The sequence below is a fragment of the Myotis yumanensis genome, unplaced genomic scaffold (genome assembly GCF_028538775.1).
Source record: "Myotis yumanensis isolate MYYU_CA2020_CCGP unplaced genomic scaffold, mMyoYum1.0.hap1 SCAF_9, whole genome shotgun sequence".
NCBI lineage: Eukaryota > Metazoa > Chordata > Mammalia > Chiroptera > Vespertilionidae > Myotis > Myotis yumanensis.
Window position 1 is genome coordinate 50,215,001 of NW_027223760.1, and position 18,442 is coordinate 50,233,442.

General features: G+C 51.4%; 2 protein-coding genes across 3 annotated transcripts in view; one reads left to right on the forward strand and one right to left on the reverse strand.

Annotated features, from left to right (window-relative positions):
• Nucleotides 1–3,631, forward strand: part of DLX6 (distal-less homeobox 6) — a 6,621-nt gene extending 2,990 nt beyond the window's left edge. For both annotated transcript variants that reach the window (XM_070425124.1, XM_070425125.1), the window contains 2 exons: nucleotides 282–475; nucleotides 2,360–3,631. In XM_070425124.1, coding sequence (XP_070281225.1) covers nucleotides 282–475; nucleotides 2,360–2,611 — 446 coding nt within the window. In that variant the 3' untranslated portion in view covers nucleotides 2,612–3,631. The remainder of the gene's footprint in view (nucleotides 1–281; nucleotides 476–2,359) is intronic.
• Nucleotides 3,632–12,612: 8,981 nt separating this feature from the next.
• On the reverse strand, nucleotides 12,613–17,201 carry DLX5 (distal-less homeobox 5). The gene is made up of 3 exons (XM_070425126.1): nucleotides 16,645–17,201; nucleotides 14,617–14,801; nucleotides 12,613–13,486 (listed from the first exon to the last, which is right to left on the reverse strand). Exons 1-3 carry the CDS (start codon nucleotides 16,997–16,999, stop codon nucleotides 13,157–13,159), a joined length of 870 nt encoding a protein of 289 aa, XP_070281227.1. The 5' UTR covers nucleotides 17,000–17,201; the 3' UTR covers nucleotides 12,613–13,156.
• Nucleotides 17,202–18,442: the final 1,241 nt, after the last annotated feature.

Genomic DNA, 18,442 nt, shown 5'->3' on the forward strand with positions numbered 1-18,442 from the left:
CTGCGGCGGAGCGAGCCTGTTCGCCCGAGGGCCGCGGGAGCCCCTCGGTCCAGCCACCCGGTATTGTTAGCGCCAGAGTAAGGGGCCGGGAAAGCTCTTACAGCCTCTGGGAGCACCTGAGCCCCGTGAACCCCGACAGGGCAGGGTGGCGGCGGCATGGGGACGCTTTGAGGAAACCCTTATTGGTCTTTGGGGAGAACCTGGGTAAAGCCAGGCCATGTTCAGGGAGACTGCGGAAGTAGCCTCGCGCGTGACCGCTCCTCTGTATCCTTTGCTTGCAGATCAACAAAAAACCACAGTGATTGAAAACGGGGAAATCAGGTTCAATGGAAAAGGGAAAAAGATTCGGAAGCCTCGGACCATTTACTCCAGCCTGCAGCTCCAGGCTTTAAACCATCGCTTTCAGCAGACTCAGTACCTGGCCCTTCCTGAGAGAGCTGAACTGGCAGCTTCCTTAGGACTGACACAAACACAGGTAATTCCCGGGAAGCCCGAATATCCCCGAAATGCTGGCCCCGCTTGCAGATCGGGCAGGGAGCACATCAGGAAGAATTCTTGGCCTAGTCCACCAAGGATGGAAGATTAATGACCAATGCCTTTGCGCCGGTTACGAACTTTCCCTGGGACAGCACAGTGTGGAATAAATGAATACTGGATTGGATTTGCACATCTCCCCAACCCTCGGCGACCCCACCCCAGTCTAGTGTCCTTTGGTGACCAAGCTCATCCTTTATTCGAGTCCTATTTCAAAACAGAACAACATGAAAGAGAGAGAGAAAAAGATATTCAGGCCAGGAGGCAGAGTAAGAAATAGATATATACATAGATAGATAGATAGATAGATAGATAGATGATCCTTTTGTGGGTCCTTGGACTTAAGGATTTCAGCTTGTTGACATAGAATTATGAAGTGAAATGAAGAGGGGAGATAGTCATAGGCTCCAATAGGATTTGGTTGAGGGACCAAGGTGCCAGCTATTCATCCTGGGATGGGTGAGGTGAGTTTTCCTGAAGATTGCCCTAAGCTCAATGGTTAAATCATTCCTGGTGACTGGCTGGTGAGGCACCTCCATAGAGCACAGAACTTGGGAGCAATGGCAGAGGTGGAGATCAAAGAGAAGTGCTGCCCAAATTACAGCAGGTGAAGCCTCAGTTAAGTACAGTTGCTGAAGTTCTGCTGTCCTACTAATTTGAAAGACATATGGGCCCTTTCAGACTTCACAGGAAGGGGCTTAGGCAGGTATACTAAGACCCTGGCCATAAAGCCAGGCTGCAATCACCTGTGGTTTCTGTCCTTGTCCATCAACTTAGCGGCGTGGGGCGGTAGGCCTCATGTGAGGTGGGTGATCTTCGGCATGGGGACTCCACGTTTTCTGAGACTCTTGCTGGGGAATGATTGCGTGGTGCTTTAGAACAGATGCTCCTAAGCTCTTCTGTTCAATTCAGCCTGCTTTCATTTGCCATTTTGCCTCTGGAAATACGTGGGGCTTGCAACGAAGGGATTCCTGCTACTCAGTAACTTGTATTCCTCTTGGAAAAGCAGATTCCTATGGCTCAGGAATTTTGAAGGTAAAGGAAGCAGCACCCTAGAATTTCCTTCTTCAAATAAAAGGAGACCTGGTACATTAGCTTAGATATTCTCCCAACCCAGATTCCTGATTTCCATTTAATTTTCAGAGGCCCTTTGACTTTAAGTGGCTAGGCTAACAATCATGTGATGATTGCTGACCACAGTTTGACTAAGCAACATACAAAGTAGGGATGAATGAGGGAGGTACAATCCCTAATCTCTGCAGGATTATGGGGATATATTTACGTAGGGAGAAAGATGCCCCATGCACAGATTGTGGCATGTGCAGTATATGCATAGGGATATTTGAGTCATGTGGGTATAAATGTGTAGGCTTTAATCTGTCCATAGTCATCTGCTCACTACATGCATAGAGATGCCAGGTTTGGGGATTGGTAAATATATTTTTAAGAAAGAGACTATCAGAAAAAGTGCATTCAGTTGGCTTTGATCCTAAAAGTTCTGTTTAAAAATCCCTCTTTCGACGTTGACCCCAGCTATGTCATGCGCCTTCATTTCTTATTTTATTCTTATTTATGCTGTTGTTTTATGCCTTAGATTTGCATCCAACTGAAGAGTTTAGGTATCCAGACAAGATACCTAGTAATGGGTGGGTAGGGTGGGGGTGAAGAAAGAGGTGGAGCAAAGCGGGGACTGGAGGGCTTGGTGTCTGTGGGATTGTTTTATTATATTATTATTACTATTTTAAAATAATTGCTTCCAAAGCCTCAACGTGAGGCACCAGGGGATGTTTTCGAGCCTAACGATCGCCACTGCATTTTGTCCTAGGTGAAGATCTGGTTTCAGAACAAACGCTCTAAGTTTAAGAAACTGCTGAAGCAGGGCAGTAACCCGCACGAGAGCGACCCTCTCCCGGGCTCAGCAGCCCTGTCGCCGCGCTCGCCGGCGCTGCCCCCGGTGTGGGACGTTTCGGCCTCAGCCAAGGGCGTCAGTATGCCCCCCAACAGCTACATGCCCGGCTATTCGCACTGGTACTCCTCACCACACCAGGACACGATGCAGAGACCGCAGATGATGTGAGTTGTCCGAGGGAAATCGATACCCCTAGGGGGAAACGTCTGAACCAGGCAAGGAGGATCCGGGACCTGCTTGCAGCTGCCACACCGAGCCGAACCCACGGAGCAGGCTCAGGAGAACTCACGTCTGACCAGACCGTCCGCGCACTCGCGCTCTCTCCCGCTCCCTCTGTCTCTGTTTCTCTCTCACACGCCTCCCTTTCTTTTCCTCCCTCCTCCCTTCTTTCCTTCCTTCCCACCTTTCTTTTCCTTTTTCCTTTTCTTTCCTCGTCTCGTCTGCCTTTTCCCTGGAGCAGCCTCAGTAATTGATCTTGCATCTTAGGGACAGAGAGAGGGAGGGAGAGAGAGGGAGAGGCTGGTTACTATGCCAGCGCTCCTGAACCCCCTCACTGTCACTGTAAGTATATTTTCCCTTACCCCTTGGGATCCAGGCCCTGAGCCTCTTCTTCTCTTTGGGAGTATCTATCAAAACAACTTTTTTTTACAGACATCCCCCCCCCCCACCACCACCACCAGAAGAATCTGCGCAAACATGGCAGCGTTTTTACTTGTTTAATGAACTTAAGGCGTTACATGATGAAACAGAAGCATTTCAGACTCCTACGTTTTTATTTACCAATCCCAGACTGACAAAAATAAATGAATAAATAATAAGAAAAATAAAAGAAAAGCCCTCACATAACAGCCATTCTCTAAAGGAAAAGGAAGAATCAGCTGAGATTAGAACATTGCCACAAAGGGAGCGCTGCATGTTTTATCAAAATGCAATGAACAAGAATGATGATTTCTAAACAAAACAAAACCACTCTTTTCCCCACCCCCAAACCCTGAACCGGAATCAGGAAAGACAGAGGAAACAACCAAAATCATGGTTCTATTGCTTTGATACTTTTACTAGGTGAATTGGTGGCATTCACTAAGCTAATAGGGACGTTTATATCAAGAAACATTTCTGTATATATTGTTGAATTTTAGTTGTACATATACTTTGTATGTTTTTGTCTTCTTTCATATATGGAGTAAAAGCCACAAAACGCTGGGAGTGTCCTGTATATTTCTCCCTATGTGTCTGTATCTCATCCCTTCGCCCTCCTCCCCTCTCATATATTTTCTATCATTCTTAAAAGAATTCCCATTTCCTAATATGGGAAGCCCCATATATACATCAAGTGCTTGCAAAAGGTGTCAGTTTGAAGCATTAGCCTTTGTCTTAAGTACTTTACCATTAACCATGGGTGTTTTCCCAGCTTCTTTTCTATATTAAATTTTATTGTAATTTCTTCTATTTAAAAAAAATCAGAATGATCTATCCCCTGACAACCTCTCATGCTAAAACTGAGTGTTCTCCTCTCCCTTTTCTCAGCTAAAGAAATACAGCTGTATTTGTCTTTCTTTGCAAGCACTTTTTAACCAAAAAAAAGGAAACAATATGAGAAAAGAATAGAAAACAAATGCACAATTATGACTTTTTAACGTTAAACCTTTGCAAGCTAGCTAGGTAGGAAAAGCACGCTCCTGGATGCAATACATCCTCCGATCTTGTGGAAAGCTTAGAAATAATGGAAATGAAAAGTCCTTTCGTCATACAAGCAGGAAGCCCCATACTGGGAGAATTAATGGCTACAGACCTGGGCATCCTTCAAATTATGAACCTTGAAACCACTGAGCCATTTATCAGAAGTCAATAGAGACACTCAGAGTGCTCCCTATAATGACAGCGACATACAGCCGTGCAAAAGGACAGTCACTATAATTAGACACAAAGCAAAGACGACTTACCAATATACCCGTGCCTTTTTTTGTTGAGCAACTTCCACGCTCAGTCAGTCTTCAGAATGGTTTAAAACCGATCAGTCTTGTCATTTTCTAGCATTCGCATTGTTACATTAGGAAAAATGTTTTCTTTTCTTTTTTCCCCCTTCCTACTGTGAAACTTTGGGTTCGTAGCTCCCCAGGATCAATTCTGAACAAAGCCTCCAGCTGCAGTGCCATCCAATTTGAAGCAGACATTGGGGACAATTTAAGGTTTTTATCCACAAGAAGGTTTTTTTCCATTCTCTTAAATGCAGCCATAATTAGAGTAATTTTTCATGTAGCCCGCTGATTACAGCGTTTTTACCGTCAAAGATAATTACCTGTAATTTTCTTCCACTTTTAATACTAAAAAGCCATCTTTATTTAGATTCAGGAACAGGAAAGGCGAAACAAAAGAGGGAAATTATTCTGTTATTCATACACAGATTGCAGAGACGTAGGACCTAAAATTGAAAATTAACCAAAATTATAATGCTGAAAAGAATGGAAGAGGCTGCAGAAGTACAGCTGGTAGTGGGGCTTTGCTGAATTATTCAAATTACGTTAGAGAGAAAGCTACCATACATCGAAACCAACACTAATTTTTCTTAAAAAAAAAAAAAAATCCACCAGACACAGGCCAAACCACTGGTAAGTGCATGAAATTCTGAACCCCAGAAAGTGCATTTTAACACATTGGAGGTGTCATGATGGGCTTGTATCCATCTATCTCTTAATGTGAGTTTAATTAAATTCTGTCAGAACTCTCCTTGGAAACTGGGCTTCCTGGGCTCCCTGAACCTCAAGGGTTAATATTTTCGCACTTTAGGTTGTATTGACCCTGTACACTGGTTGCTGAGAGAGGGGTTGGGAGGAGGGGCGTGGGCAAAAGGCATCACCCAGTCGCGGTGCCTACGACGCCTCCCCACGTTCGCACTTCCCCGGAGTTCTAGAGCCTCGATCTGACCATATATCCCATTTAAAAAAAGAAAGAAAGAAAGAAAGAGAACAATAGCTGCGGGCGGTGAGGGTGAAGGGGGAAATTTCTTCCCGGCGCCAATAAGCATCTCATTATCTTCTGACACAATTTAGTCCAAAGGTTCCCGCCGGCGGCGGCGGAGAAAGGCCTTTCTGCACTGGGGTGAGGGAGCCCAACATTGCTCAGGCTCCTGCCCTGAACACCTCTAGCGGCGTCCAGCGTGTACGGCGTCAGGAAACAGCGTCATCTATAGATAGAACAGCACGGAGTCTTCCTCGCGCCTTCCTGAATCAGGCTGGTTTCTGGGCTCCGCATCTCGGCTCTGCCTCTCAGCCAATCATGCTCCTCTAACCCCAAGGTCGCAGCTTTCGGCCCCGCAGGCAGTAGCTCTAGGAGAGGCATCCCACCCCTTCCCCACCCTGCCTCCACCCCCCGCTTGAGGCAAAGGCCCTGCAAAGGAGCCCTGAAGGGTTTCAGAGGCCAGTTACTCCTGAAACTTTCTCCCAAAGTGGAGAATGTGTAAGCGGCTCTACAGTCTGGAGATAAGACTCCACCTGCCGTTGCAAATGTCCGCATACCTGTGATAGGAAAGGGGCACTCTCCCAAGCTCCATTTGCTCTCCCCATGCCCCCAAACTTGAAACCATCGCCACGTATAAAGACCTCAATGGGTTCGCCTAGGACTAGCTTTGAGTAACAATTTGCAAAGAGATTTTAGCTTGGAATCTCCAGCGCTCTCCCTCCACACCTTACAGAAACCTAGTCCTTTCCACAGGCTCCAGTCACAAGTTGCACCAAATACATCAACAGCACAGAAAGCAAAAAGAGGCAAAGCGAGTTCTTAAGGATCCCATCCTCACCTGAATCTTTTACTCACCAGAATGACAACCCCTTTACTGTTAACAGGGGGGATAAAAGATCAGAATTGCAAAATCTGTAAAGCAAAGTTGCAGTCTATAATGAATTACAACAGCAACACATATACCTTGGAAAGTGTGAGAAGATAAGTATGAACTGTGCCTTGAAGTATGAAAGAAATAAAAACTTACCCCCAGTGAATATCTCTTAAGCAATGATCAGGTCTAGAAATCTATACTGAACAGAAGCAGAGAGGAATATTTTTCTGAGTCTCAGGGCAGAAGCTCTTTCTCTATATTCTTGGTTGAGTGAGCACATCCAGGTGTGAAATTGTTTGCACACCCCAGCACCTCTTATATTGCCAGCAAAATTAGCTGTTATTACTGTCACTGTTTAGTGATGGTTAGCGTGATACAAAAAAAAAAAAAACTGCTGTAATCAAGACCTGGCGCATCTTTGCAAATTACAGATAATTGTAAACGTCCAGATTATGATAATAGCATCCTAATCCAGCCTGCAATATAATTATTACAGAGTGTTACATCTGAAACTGTCCAGTAGGGCTAATTCAGCCATTATTTAGACCCTATTTTTGCACTGCAAATGGGTTGCTGAGTTGAAAATGTACGATTGTAATTTCACAGGGCACTCAATGAGTAATGGTATAGGAAGAGGAAAATACAAAAGTGAAATGTGAACAGTAGCGATCAAATCAAACCCTGAAGGACAAAAGACTGTTTGATTCATATGGAAAAAGAAGAGTGGGAATTAAGAAAATAGCAAATCAGTGGTCTGAAGCATTACGTGTCCAAATCTTCAATATGTGTGGGACTGATGTGTTTGCAAGGGCTGCTGCATCTGCTGTTGCCTGGAGTCTGAAATAATTTTTTTTCTTTTTTCTTTTTAAACCCTTGTCTTCCCCCACGCTCTCTAAAGCATTTCCTTGGATAAAAGTGCCCCTCCCCCAAGCAAAGAACACTTGTCAGTTTCACCATTGTTTCCACCAGGGTGGACTCAGAGTGCCTGTCACTTGTTTATGAACATTTTCTTAAATGAATTTGCAGCCTCTTGTTATTAGCACAAAATGCCCTGGGTGCATGTAAGTGTTCCTGAGCTCCATCTCCATTCTCGTTCACAGGGAACAAGTCACTGAGAGTCCTGCCGGATATTAGCAGAAAATATATTCATTGCTGCTAATTCAATAAAGCCGGGCTGGGAAGCTGTCTCCACCCTGCTTGGCTGGCTACTGGCTTTAATCCTATGATTAACTTTTATTAATTAGACACCCCCCCCCAACATATAACCCAGTTCTAGCTGCTTGTTTTGCAGCAAGTCACTAATGTGCTTCTTTCTGGATTCCAGAAACTCCAGCATTTTGGGGGAAAGGACTATCCTTGCCCCCAGATAGGGTTGTAAAACTCCAAGGTGAGTCTCCTTACAAAATGGAAGAACCAAAGAGAAAGGGAGTTGCAGAGTTAGAGCAAGAGAGTCTGGAGAGAGGCTGGGGTGCTCTGCTGGTCCCCAAGTGAAAGTGAACTCCAGGTTCCAGCTGTTGCCTCCAGGAGGATGAACCCTGCTCTGGCTGAGACTTCTGGAGTCTAGTTCTGGTTCCGAGTGGGGACATCTCGGTTAGGGTTACCTAAAGCCCAGATATCCCCAGGAGTTCAATTTTCCCACCAGGAGCACAGAGAATTTCCTGAGCATCTTTTCCATCCTCTAGGACATGGTGGTGATGATTCTTCCTCCTCCCATCACCTCACAGACCTGGGTACTGCCTCACCAGGGCCATCCCGCAGGGTGGCAAGCCGGCTTCCTAGCTCCTGTGAATTTAAGGGCAATAATGAAATGTCCCCTGTGTAGTGACCCCTATTTATAGATGAAAGTTGAGTCCATGTCCTGCCTCTTCTCCCGCCTCTCTTCTTCCACCTTGCAAACGGCAAGGGGCAGAAGTAGTCTTTGGATGACAATAAGCTTCCATGGGCAGATTTCTGTCTTCTCGCCTTTGCACGAAAAAAAAATGCTTTAAAATAAATCATAGTTTCGTGAACTGCTTACTGCTCGTCACCCCCACTGGCTTAAAAAAACACACTAAACTGTGTATAGTGGGGATTTGACAGAGAATCATTACTGAACTCGGAGTGTGTGTGTGTGTATGTGTGTGTGTAGAATGATGTTATGAGCCATTTTTTCCTTCCTGTGGCGAAAGGTCGTAATGTGTGGTATTTCACGGTTTTATATAAATCTTGGTTTAGGATGTGGAACAGACTCAATAATACATGCGCTTTTGGCAAAGAGACTCCTACGGATCCCCATAAATCAGAAGTAATACGAAGTCCCAGGGAACAAAAGAGCAGAAACATTTAATTGCTGCAAAACAGGACCCCCGTCTCCTTTAGAGGGAGATTCATGTAAATTCCCTCGGTTCCTATCTTCACGGCTAGAGCTCGACCTATAAAACAGGTTATTACATTACAGCCGGCAACCCTGAGTGCTTGAAAGGGAAGGCTCCCCGCCCCCCACCCCAGCCCCTCCAGGGCCACGGGGGAACCTAAAGTTTGTCAGATGCGAAAGAAAAGCGGATGGGGCTGGGGAGGGGGCTGTGCAGGGCTGCGTAGGAAAACATTTAGCCAATCCCATCGGTGCTACCGCTATCTGGGCAGTTTTGGAGGCCCAGAGTTCGCTGCGACTGTGAAAAAACCTAGTGCAGCGTGCAAAGACCGCCGGCAACCTGGGAACCCGAGCGGAGGGCGGGAGCCAGCCGCAGCGCCCCCTCCCCAGGCTCCCGGGAGGCGGGAGCCTCCACCCAGCGCGGTGGGAGGGGGCGCTTCAGGGTGGAGGAGAGGGGTGACCGCAGGCGGAGCCGCCGGCGTGGCGCGCTTCCCAGAGGTGCGGAGGGCGTCTGCCCTCAGGGCGTGCCTCCCGGGAGGGCTGGAGAGTTCGGGGTTGGCGAGATCCCAGTGGCCAGTGGGAGGTGCGCGATCCAAAGGGTTGCGGGATGGGGCCGGGAGGGTGGTGTGGTTGGGTAGCCCTAAAAGTCCCTCTCCTAGAATAAAAGGAGGCGCTGGGGCGGGGGTTGGGGGTTGGGGGGAGGCAGGGGGCAGCGTTCCAGGAGGCATTCCTGGCGCGTCGGGCTGGGGAGCTCAGGAAACTCGGTGGTGTCAAGGCCGGAGTGAGCTGTAGGGCGCGCCGGGAGGAGGCGAGCGCGGCCTGCCCTTGGCGCGCTGTGGGCGACTCCCAGGACGGCGCGGCCCCGACGCCGCGAGCCGTGGGGCGTCCGGTGGGATCAAAGGAGCCAGAGGAGGCCAGCCGGCGCGTCTGGGATTGTGGGCTAAGGGGCGGGAGAGAGGAGATTGGTATAGGCGGGGAGATCCTGGCCTGGCCGGTGCCACCGGTAGAGGGTGTGTGCGTGCGTGGGTGTGCGGGTCAGCACGCCCCTGGTGGAGGCCGAGCCCTGGGTGGGTCCGAGGGTGACTGGAAAGGCTCCCGGGTGGGTGACCCAAAGCGAGGGAGAGCGAGCGAGCGAGATCAAGGGCATCGAGGTCTGCGGGTTCCTCTGTGTGTGTCTCAGGCCCTGTGGCTCAGGACTGGAGCCGCCTGGCACCCACAGGAATGCGGCTTCTCTCGGCTGCCCAGGCCGCCCCCTGTTCCACAAGGAGGTGGCCGCCAGGAAAAAGGGGGGGGGGGGCAGAAATCTGCTTAGCCCAACACCAGCCTCAAACAAAGGCTAATTTATCTGATCTTTTACAGCAGGGCCAGCAGATTCGGGGCCTCTTGGGCTTTGGAGGGGATCTGAAGATGGGGGTTTGGGAGTGTGAGGGTGTGTGAAGAGGCTCACGGAAAAGAACATGAACTCTTCGAGTGAGCCTGGCATCTTGGGAGCACTGGACTGAGAGCCGTGCTAGTGGGGACGCGACGGGAAGAGGCAGGCAGAGGTCCAGGAAAGTGGGGTCGGCCGATCAAGGAATCTGGGTGGAGCGGTATACGTTTACATTAGATATAGGAATAAACAATGGGGAGAAAGAGGGAGGGCTCGAGGGAGAGGAACATCACACAGATATTTTTAGACTTTGCAGAGGATCTGTTATTTTTACATCCTTGGGCGCAGGGCTGCAGGGAGTTAAATCCCCCTGGGAGAATCCCCATGGTGCCAGGGAAAACCCGCTGCAGACTGGTTTGGCAGAATATTTTTGTCCACGGCTCCCAGACCCAGTTTAAAAAAAAAAAAAACCGCGCGAGAGAAGAGGCCATTGCGAGTGGAAGGAGTGAGGTTAGCACAAGGGAAGGAATCCTGAAACCAAGTCTGCGCGTGGCGTCCTGCCTGGCCGCCTCGCAAGGCTTTGGTGTCTGTAACAACAAGCAGAGTCAAGGCTGGGGGCGGGAGGGGGGTCGTTAAAGAAGAATTGCCCTCTCTCTTCCTGGGAAGAGTCCAAACTCGCCGTTCCCTCAGCTTGACCGCGCGGGGTGATAGCGAAGGGGGATCCTCTTTCCAAAGCCAGGAATGGAGGTGGGGAGAGGACGAGGCGGCTGGGAAGTCGTCTGCCCTCTCTATGTGCAGAAAGGGAGAGGGCATGTTCCAAGCACATTCAGCCGCTCTCAGGCAGCCGGTGAGTAGGACGTGTTTGAGATGGACAGTGCGTGCGCCCCTTCCACGTTCCCAAACGCGCACCCCGAGGCCCCACGCAGGGGAACGCGGACGCTGGCCAACGGCGGCCAGGGTTTCTCCCAGCCGGATTCCCTAGATAGAAAACTCTGGCTTTGGGTGTCATGGAAACTCCTACAATCCTTACAAGCAAAGAAAGAAAGGCAGGAAATAGATGCTTTCGCTTCTTCCCTTCATCCTATTCTCTGCCAGCGCAGAACACAAAGTGGGGTTTCAAATGGCTTCACCCCACAGCGCGTCGCCACCCAAACCTTGTAAGAAAGGAGCGCTGGAGGGGAATGACGAGTGGGAGAGACGCAGCGTCCACAGCTCTGGCTGCAGTCGGCCAGCTGACCCGGACCAGGCAAGGTGTTGCCTAAACACCCGTCAAAATCCCGAGTCCCCCTAAGGCCCAAGCCGGTCCAAACTGGCAGGCTGGAAAGGAAAGAAGAAAAAAAAAGGAATCCTGGAGAGAGGAAAACTAGGAAAGGAGAGGGAGAGAAAAGGAAAGGAGAGAGAGAACACAGGTAAATTCCCCGCGGGGCACATAGCATGCCTTTTCAGGTCTCTCCTCCTAACCCTGGAAGAACCTTCTTAGAAATCCTCAGATGACAGGATGTAATTTTTATGTTCTAATCTCCAACCCCTCTCCCCCGCAACACCTTTAAGAAAACTCTCTTGTCACATTTATTGCTGCGGACTTCCTAGCTGTAAAATATATCTCCTGCATCTTGTAATTTCCAATATGCGATTGCCCTTGGTATCCCAAGCAGACAGAGGCAGGTGAACCAAATGACAGCCAGAAAGAGCCTGCAATCCAGGCCGGGAGCACAGCTGCAGACCCGGCTGTAGCTCTGGCCACACTGTTGACGTCTATATGCAGGGGCTGGGGAGAAGGACCGACACAGGCCGAGGTTGCAGCCTTCTCCACTCCAGAGAAGGCTTCACAAAGGAGAAATCCCTGCAAACAGATTCAATTTCCCATCGTTTGGAACCTGCTTTGCCACTGTTTTATGTAAAAGCAAAGCAGAAGGAACTCCTTCCTGAAAAGAGCCAACGAGTGGTAAAGCAGGGGAAGAAAAGATTTATATTTAGAGTATTATCTCACCCGAAATGAAAGCCACACAGGGCCACAGTGCTTGCACTCCTTTCCCCCGTCCCACAATTCCCTCTCTGGGCGGAAGAATAATGCCCCCCACATTGCCTGCTTGGCCTGCTGATTCAGGCCCATCATTGTTTTCAAATCCTGTGATCCTTCCCTCTCTCTGAAAGAGCTCAGATAAATTTATAATCATACACCAAGGAGTTCAAGGCACTACTATTTGCCTTGCTGCAACCATTTCAGATTTTTAAAAAATGTAATAGGGGAAATTCCCCCCTCCCCCATTTTTCATTTTCCCATCTCTGGAAGCTCCCTTGGAAAGGAGTGTAATTTGTCTAATTGCTCTAGCAATACACAGAGGCTGATGGGGAGGGCAGCTCTCCACTATAATTGCTCTGAGCTTAGAACTCAGAGTGGTTATTGAGGGATTTCTGCTTCTTTCTTACTTATACACAGGGTAGGAGGGCCCTATTTAGATTCCAGCATTACTTTCTACCTGAAACAATTTGGGGTTAAACTTAAAATTATCTAAACGTTTTTTTGTGGTTAGGCCAAAAACACAAACCAAAACCACCCAAAACACCTAAATATATATTATACAGCAGTGCTATAAACAGGCCATATATACATATAGATATATAAAGTAACATTGAACATATAACATGTAAAATTCTGCATCCATGCAGCTCCAATTTCTATTTTCCTCTTTGGATCTCTGCAGACCTTCTCTGTCTTTAATTGCCTGCATAAAACGTGGCTAGCCCATTACAAGGGGGAGGGGCAAATAAGTATTTTTTAAGAAACATTTTGCTTTCATGATCGAAATAATTTTATTTATCCAGAATATACAGTTTAACTCCTCTATCTACACTTATTTACATGGTTAAAACAACATTGAAAAAAGTCTTTTGAAAAGTTGAGGTCATAGATTTCAAGGCACCATTGATAGTGTCCACAGTTGCGCAAAAAAGTGTCTGTAAAAAAAGGAGGGGGTCAGGGTCCTTTGAAATGCAATAACTTACATGCAAAAAAAAAAAAAAAAAGCTTTACACATGAATCTTTTTTTTTGTTTGTTTGTTTCCGGTTTCCAAACTTCCCCAAATGAACTCCTTTCTTTATGATTTTCTAAAACAGCAAAACACAGTAGTCCCAAAAAAGACAGCGAGAAAGCGGCTGGTCTAATAGAGTGTCCCGGAGGCCAGCGCCAGCGGGTGCTGTAAGGAGCCAGGCGGCGGCAGGTGGGAATTGATCGAGCTGGCTGCGCTCGGGTACCAGGAAGCCGAGTTCTCCAGGTAGCTGGACGCGGGGGACTGGTTGGAGGTCGGAGGGTGGGCATGAGGGTGGTGGCTGAGCGAGCGCGACGAGCCCTGAGGCTCCCACACCGCCGGAGATTGCGGCGAGTTACACGCCATGGGGTCGCTAGAGCTGGGGCTGTGCTCCGGGGGCATCTCCCCGTTTTTCATGATCTTCTTGATCTTGGATCTTTTGTTCTGAAACCAGATTTTCACCTGGGTGGGGGAACAAAGGCACAGGTTACCGCAACACTCCGAGGCATCTTCGGCCCCCCGCGGCTCCGCCCTGGCGTCTCCAGGCGGCTCTGGGCCTACTGTCCGGGGACCGGGCCCGAGGCGCAGCCTGAATCTCCGGCCCCAGAGGGCGCCCCGGCCGGATCCGCGCGCCGGAGCCGCCGCGAGGGCACGACCCCGAGGCTGTTGTCTTTTGTTTGGCTTGGAGGCGAGGGCCGGGGGCCGAGGGCGGGGGGGGGGGGGCGGGGGAGGTGGGTGGGGGCGAGTGTCCGAAGCCACGTGCGCGCACCTGCAGGCCCACGCGGCGCGCACGGAACGCGGCGCCGCCAGCGTCTGCAAAACCGTGGCCGAGCCCAGCACGCGAGGGCGGTGCAGCCGACTATGAGAGCGCGAATTCATGCAGGTAGAGCACGGATCCCCCAGGTCCCCGCGCCGCTCCCTTCACCCCCTCCTCACTCCGGGAAAGGTCAGAATCCGCCTGCAGCCCAGGGCGGTGACTCAAACATTCTTTCTTCTTCTCTGGGGGTTGGAGTGGGAGTGAAGGGAACAGGACCCTCCAGGGAAGATTTCCCCATCCAACAGCGCCCCGCTGCTCCCCACCCCCACTCTACCCCCTCCCCCCGCCCCGTGACCCTCAGGCTGCGGCGCCCCAACGCTCCGCAGCAGCGGGGAGTGACCCTCCCCCCAGCTCTCCCGGCCCGCGGCGCCGTCCTCCGCCTTCCCTGGGCCCGAGACCACCGCGAGGCCGGGCCGACGGGCCCTGCTGGCCCGAGAGGCTGCGCTGTACAGGACACTAGACAGTTTCTCCAGCTGCGAGGGCGCCCTAGAAGTAACCCTTCCCTGTGTCCCATCTTAGCAAGTGGCCCCTCGCCCCCGGAGGCCCGAAGCCGGGACACCTCGGGATGAGCGCCGTCTCCACCCCGTCCCCACCGTCGCAGGGCGGCGACACCGGGTCTGCCTCCTGGAGGGAAGGGCGCAGGGTGTTTGTCTGTCTGAGTCGCCCGCAGGCGCTCCCCGATCGGCTCCAGCCCGCGGGGACAGAAGCGCAGGGCCCGGCCAGGCACGCAGCCAAGGCGGGGCCCTGGCCTGGCCTGGCCGCGGCCGGAATTTACCTGTGTTTGCGTCAGTCCCAGCGAGGCAGCCAGCTCGGCGCGTTCGGGCAGGGCGAGGTACTGAGTCTTCTGAAACCTTCTCTGTAACGCAGCCAGCTGAAAGCTGGAATAAATAGTCCTGGGTTTACGAACTTTCTTTGGTTTGCCATTCACCATCCTCACCTCGGGCTCGGCCACTTCTTTCTCTAAATAAGCAAAACAGAACCGGTTAGAGCTTGTCCGCAGACAATGGCGCTTTTGCAGAACCCTCAACTGCAGTCCTGGGGTTTCTTCCCAGGCAGGCTTCCCTCGGGTTCCCCATCCTACCCACCACCTTGGCTTCGCAAGACCCGGAGACACGTGCCCCTCCCCCAAAGGTGGGAAAGGCCAGGTGGTCGGTCTCCGCGGTTCACGCAGCTTCTCCAGGGCTGGTGCAAAGCGCGTTGGACAGCGCGGTTCCCTCCTCGGCGCCCTGCACCTCGCCCCTGTAGCTGCACCCGGACTTGTTTTTACGCCCACCCTGCGTTTGTGCTCACGTGCGTTTCTGGGGTGACCATGGCCTCCCCCTCCCTGTCAGCGTCCGTTCGGGAGCCCACGGGGGCCGGACCCAAGGGCTGGGAAGATGCTAACCGAGGTCTCCAAAGTTCAAAGTCCCACAAGCAAACTATGCTCCTTCCATTCAGTAGCGAGCGGTCGGGGCCGCGGCAGACAGAGGGCCGATTATGCAGCCCCCATAATCTCCCTGCCGATCTGGGAGGGCGCAGATGTGTCTGGTTTCTTTTACAAATAGACTTTAATAAGTTCTTGGCCAAAAGAAAAAAAAATCTTTCACTTATGCAGGGAAGGCAGAGACACTGCAAAAGGAACGAAGACATTCTCCCTCCCTGGGCTGTCTTTTTTTAGTTTAACAAGAGTCACACGTTGAAAAGAAATCGGTGGTGCGGTGTTTTCGTAAAAAAGGGGCAGCAGGTCAGGACGAATTTCTCAAAATCCTGAGTATGGGGGGCGGGGGGGGGGGGGAGACTTTCTGAACGCATGCTTTACAAGGTGCCCCGGAGCCACAAGTCCCCTTTCCCACCTTATCAAAAGTGCCCATCTCTGGAAGGGGCGGGAAGCCTCTCCCTGGGTGTGTGTGTGTGTGTGTGTGTGTGTGTGGCGAGCTCCTGGGGGACGAAGGGTGGAGGATGAGGGCTGTGGTCTGGATTCTGCCAGAGCAGGGGATGCTAATATTAGCAGGATTATTAATGTGCTGGTGGGAAGAGATCAAACCTGACCAGCAAAACCTCTCCAAGGAGACCTCATGCCTCTCTCCTACCGCCCAAGCTCACTAAACCTCTTAAACTCTCCACCTAAGTTTCAAGGCAGCTGAAAAAAGGAGGAGGCGGGGAGGAAGAAGACAAATTTTAGGCACCCATGGAGGAAAAAAAAATGTGCTCCAATAACGTGACCCCTCAGCAACCCTCCTCCATCTTTATATGGCTTTTTGGCGTTGCCTTGGATAAACTGCAAGGCTCCCCCCCCCCCCCTTTCTCAGGCAGCCGACAGCTCCCAGGCCCCCACCCCACCCCACCCGGGGCGCTCCCGGCTCCAACGCGACCCTGGCTCGTGGCTGCTTTCAGACTAATCCCGCCGGAGCCTCGGAGGCAGCCTTCCACTCCCACTTGCACCCACCGAGCACGCTTACCCCAAATCCCAACAACTCACCTCCCCTTTATTACGCAAACGCCACTAGGGCTGCTAGATTCTTTCTTCTCTCCACCCCAACTCCCTTCCCAGCCTAGCCGGCTACCTGACCGGGCAAGCTGGGGACCCAGCCACAGAGCCCCCCACCCCTATCCCCACCCCCACCCCAAGGTGCTGGAGGGGAGAGACCCTGGCCCGAACCCCCGCAAGCTTCTCCTAATAAGAACCCCTAAAGTGCTGGCCTGGGAACCCCCTCCCTTCTGCCCCATGCGCCCCCACTGCAGTGGACGGCGGCGCCCCCACCCCCACCCCACTTGGCCCCTCGGGAACCCTGGCTGCCCCTGGATCTGGCCCCCGCGCTCGTACCTGGCTGGCTGGCCGCGCTGGGGACGCGGTTGTAGGCGCCGCCGTACTGGTGGTAGGGGCTGGTGTAGCCGTAGTCGGCGTAAGCTTTGGCGGGGTAGCTGCCGGCAGAGCCGTTCACGCCGGGGTACTGGTACTGGTAGGGGTTGAGCGCTTTGCCGTAGGAAGCCGAGGTAGGAGAGCAGTAGCCGTGCGGGGCTGCCCCCGCGGGGCTGTAGTAGTCGGAATCGGTGGCCGACGACTCGGGCAAAGTTGGCGATTCCTGAGACGGATGGTGCATGGCTGCGGACGTCTGGAACGGAGCTTGGAAGTCGCCGGATCGGATGCTGGGTACCCTTCTGTCAAACACTCCTGTCATCGCTCCCCGGCGGCGGCTGTCCTGGCTGCTGTGGCGGCGGCGGCGGCTGCCCGAGGTGGCTGTGGAGCTGCTCTGGTCTAAGCAGACATGGCTGTGGGAGCGAGGGAGGAGGAGGAAGAGGAGGAGGAGGAGAGAAGGAGGAGGAGGCGGCGGCGGCGAGGAGGAGGCTGGGAGTCGTGGAGGCTCTGTCTCCGGCAGGCTGACTGCTGACTGAGGCGCAGCACAGCCTTGGTTAAATCCTTAATTGCACGCTTACGCACAGCGGGGTGGATCGGGTTCCATTGGCCAGGGCCTCGGGAGCAGCAGCAACACCCCAACTCGTCCAACTAGTTTTAACACAACAAAGCATTGCTTAAAAAAAGAGAGAAAAAAATGTAGGGATGAGGGAAGTGTGTGTGTGTGTGTGCGCGCGCGTGTGCGTGTGTGTATACGTGTTGTTCCTAGTTGGGGAACGAGGGGGGGGGGGGTCTCAGTTACTCTGTTTTCAGTGAATACCAAAGAAAACGCAGAAGCCCAAACGCCAGCTTTGTAATGTCTGCAGACAATGTGTTCCAATCAGCAGCTTCGGAAAGTGCACATGTTTTGGGGATGAGGTCGGCCTCGGTCTTTCTTTGCTCCCCGTCTCTCCACCCCATTGGGCTTCACCAGAGGGTGGTGTGGAGGTGAACCGTGTAATTGCAGTGGGGAATCGGGATGTGGGGTGATGGTGAAAAGGAACTGAGACCACCTTTTATTGGGGTGCTGGGAGTCAAGTTGTATCTTACACGTGTTGGAAATTTGCAGTTTGGGGGGAAAGACAAATTTGCAACAAGCACTTCCTTTGCGTGAGATAAATATTTCTCAGAAAAAGGCTGGATAAGGATGCTCATGAATGCACACTGTTCATTCAGCGGTTAATGGCAGTTTCTGCAACCCCAAATCCCTACCGTGAGTTTAAAATGTTACTGTCTTAAGCACAGATAACTTAATGACACCCAAATTGCTGGTCCTAAAGAAGAGCCAGCAGCCCCACATTTTGTTCAACATTCTCGTCCATTTGGCTGCCATTGAAAGAGAGGGTCTGTAACTCCTGCAAAATGGGAACCCCAAGAAGACTGAGAAGTAGACAAGAATAAAAGCCCGTTTGGGAGGTTGGGTGAAGCCCACCACTTTTCCCCTCCCAACTTCATGGACATGGCACCATTCCCAGGCCCAGGTTCCTGTGCCCTCCATGCTCCTATTCCCTGCCTTGAAGATACCTTAGCTCATATGCAAAGGGACAAAAGGCGCAGGAACCCACCACTGGGTGTTCGTGGTCCAGAGAGTTTGCTTTCCATGACATGTCACTCTTGCTCTTGAGAAGATCCAGCTGGGGGTGTAATACTTTAAGTCAACCTACCGCTCCCCATTTTCCCGCCCTTAAAGTAGGCAACTCCAGGAACTGGATCTTGATTTGGGCCTTTT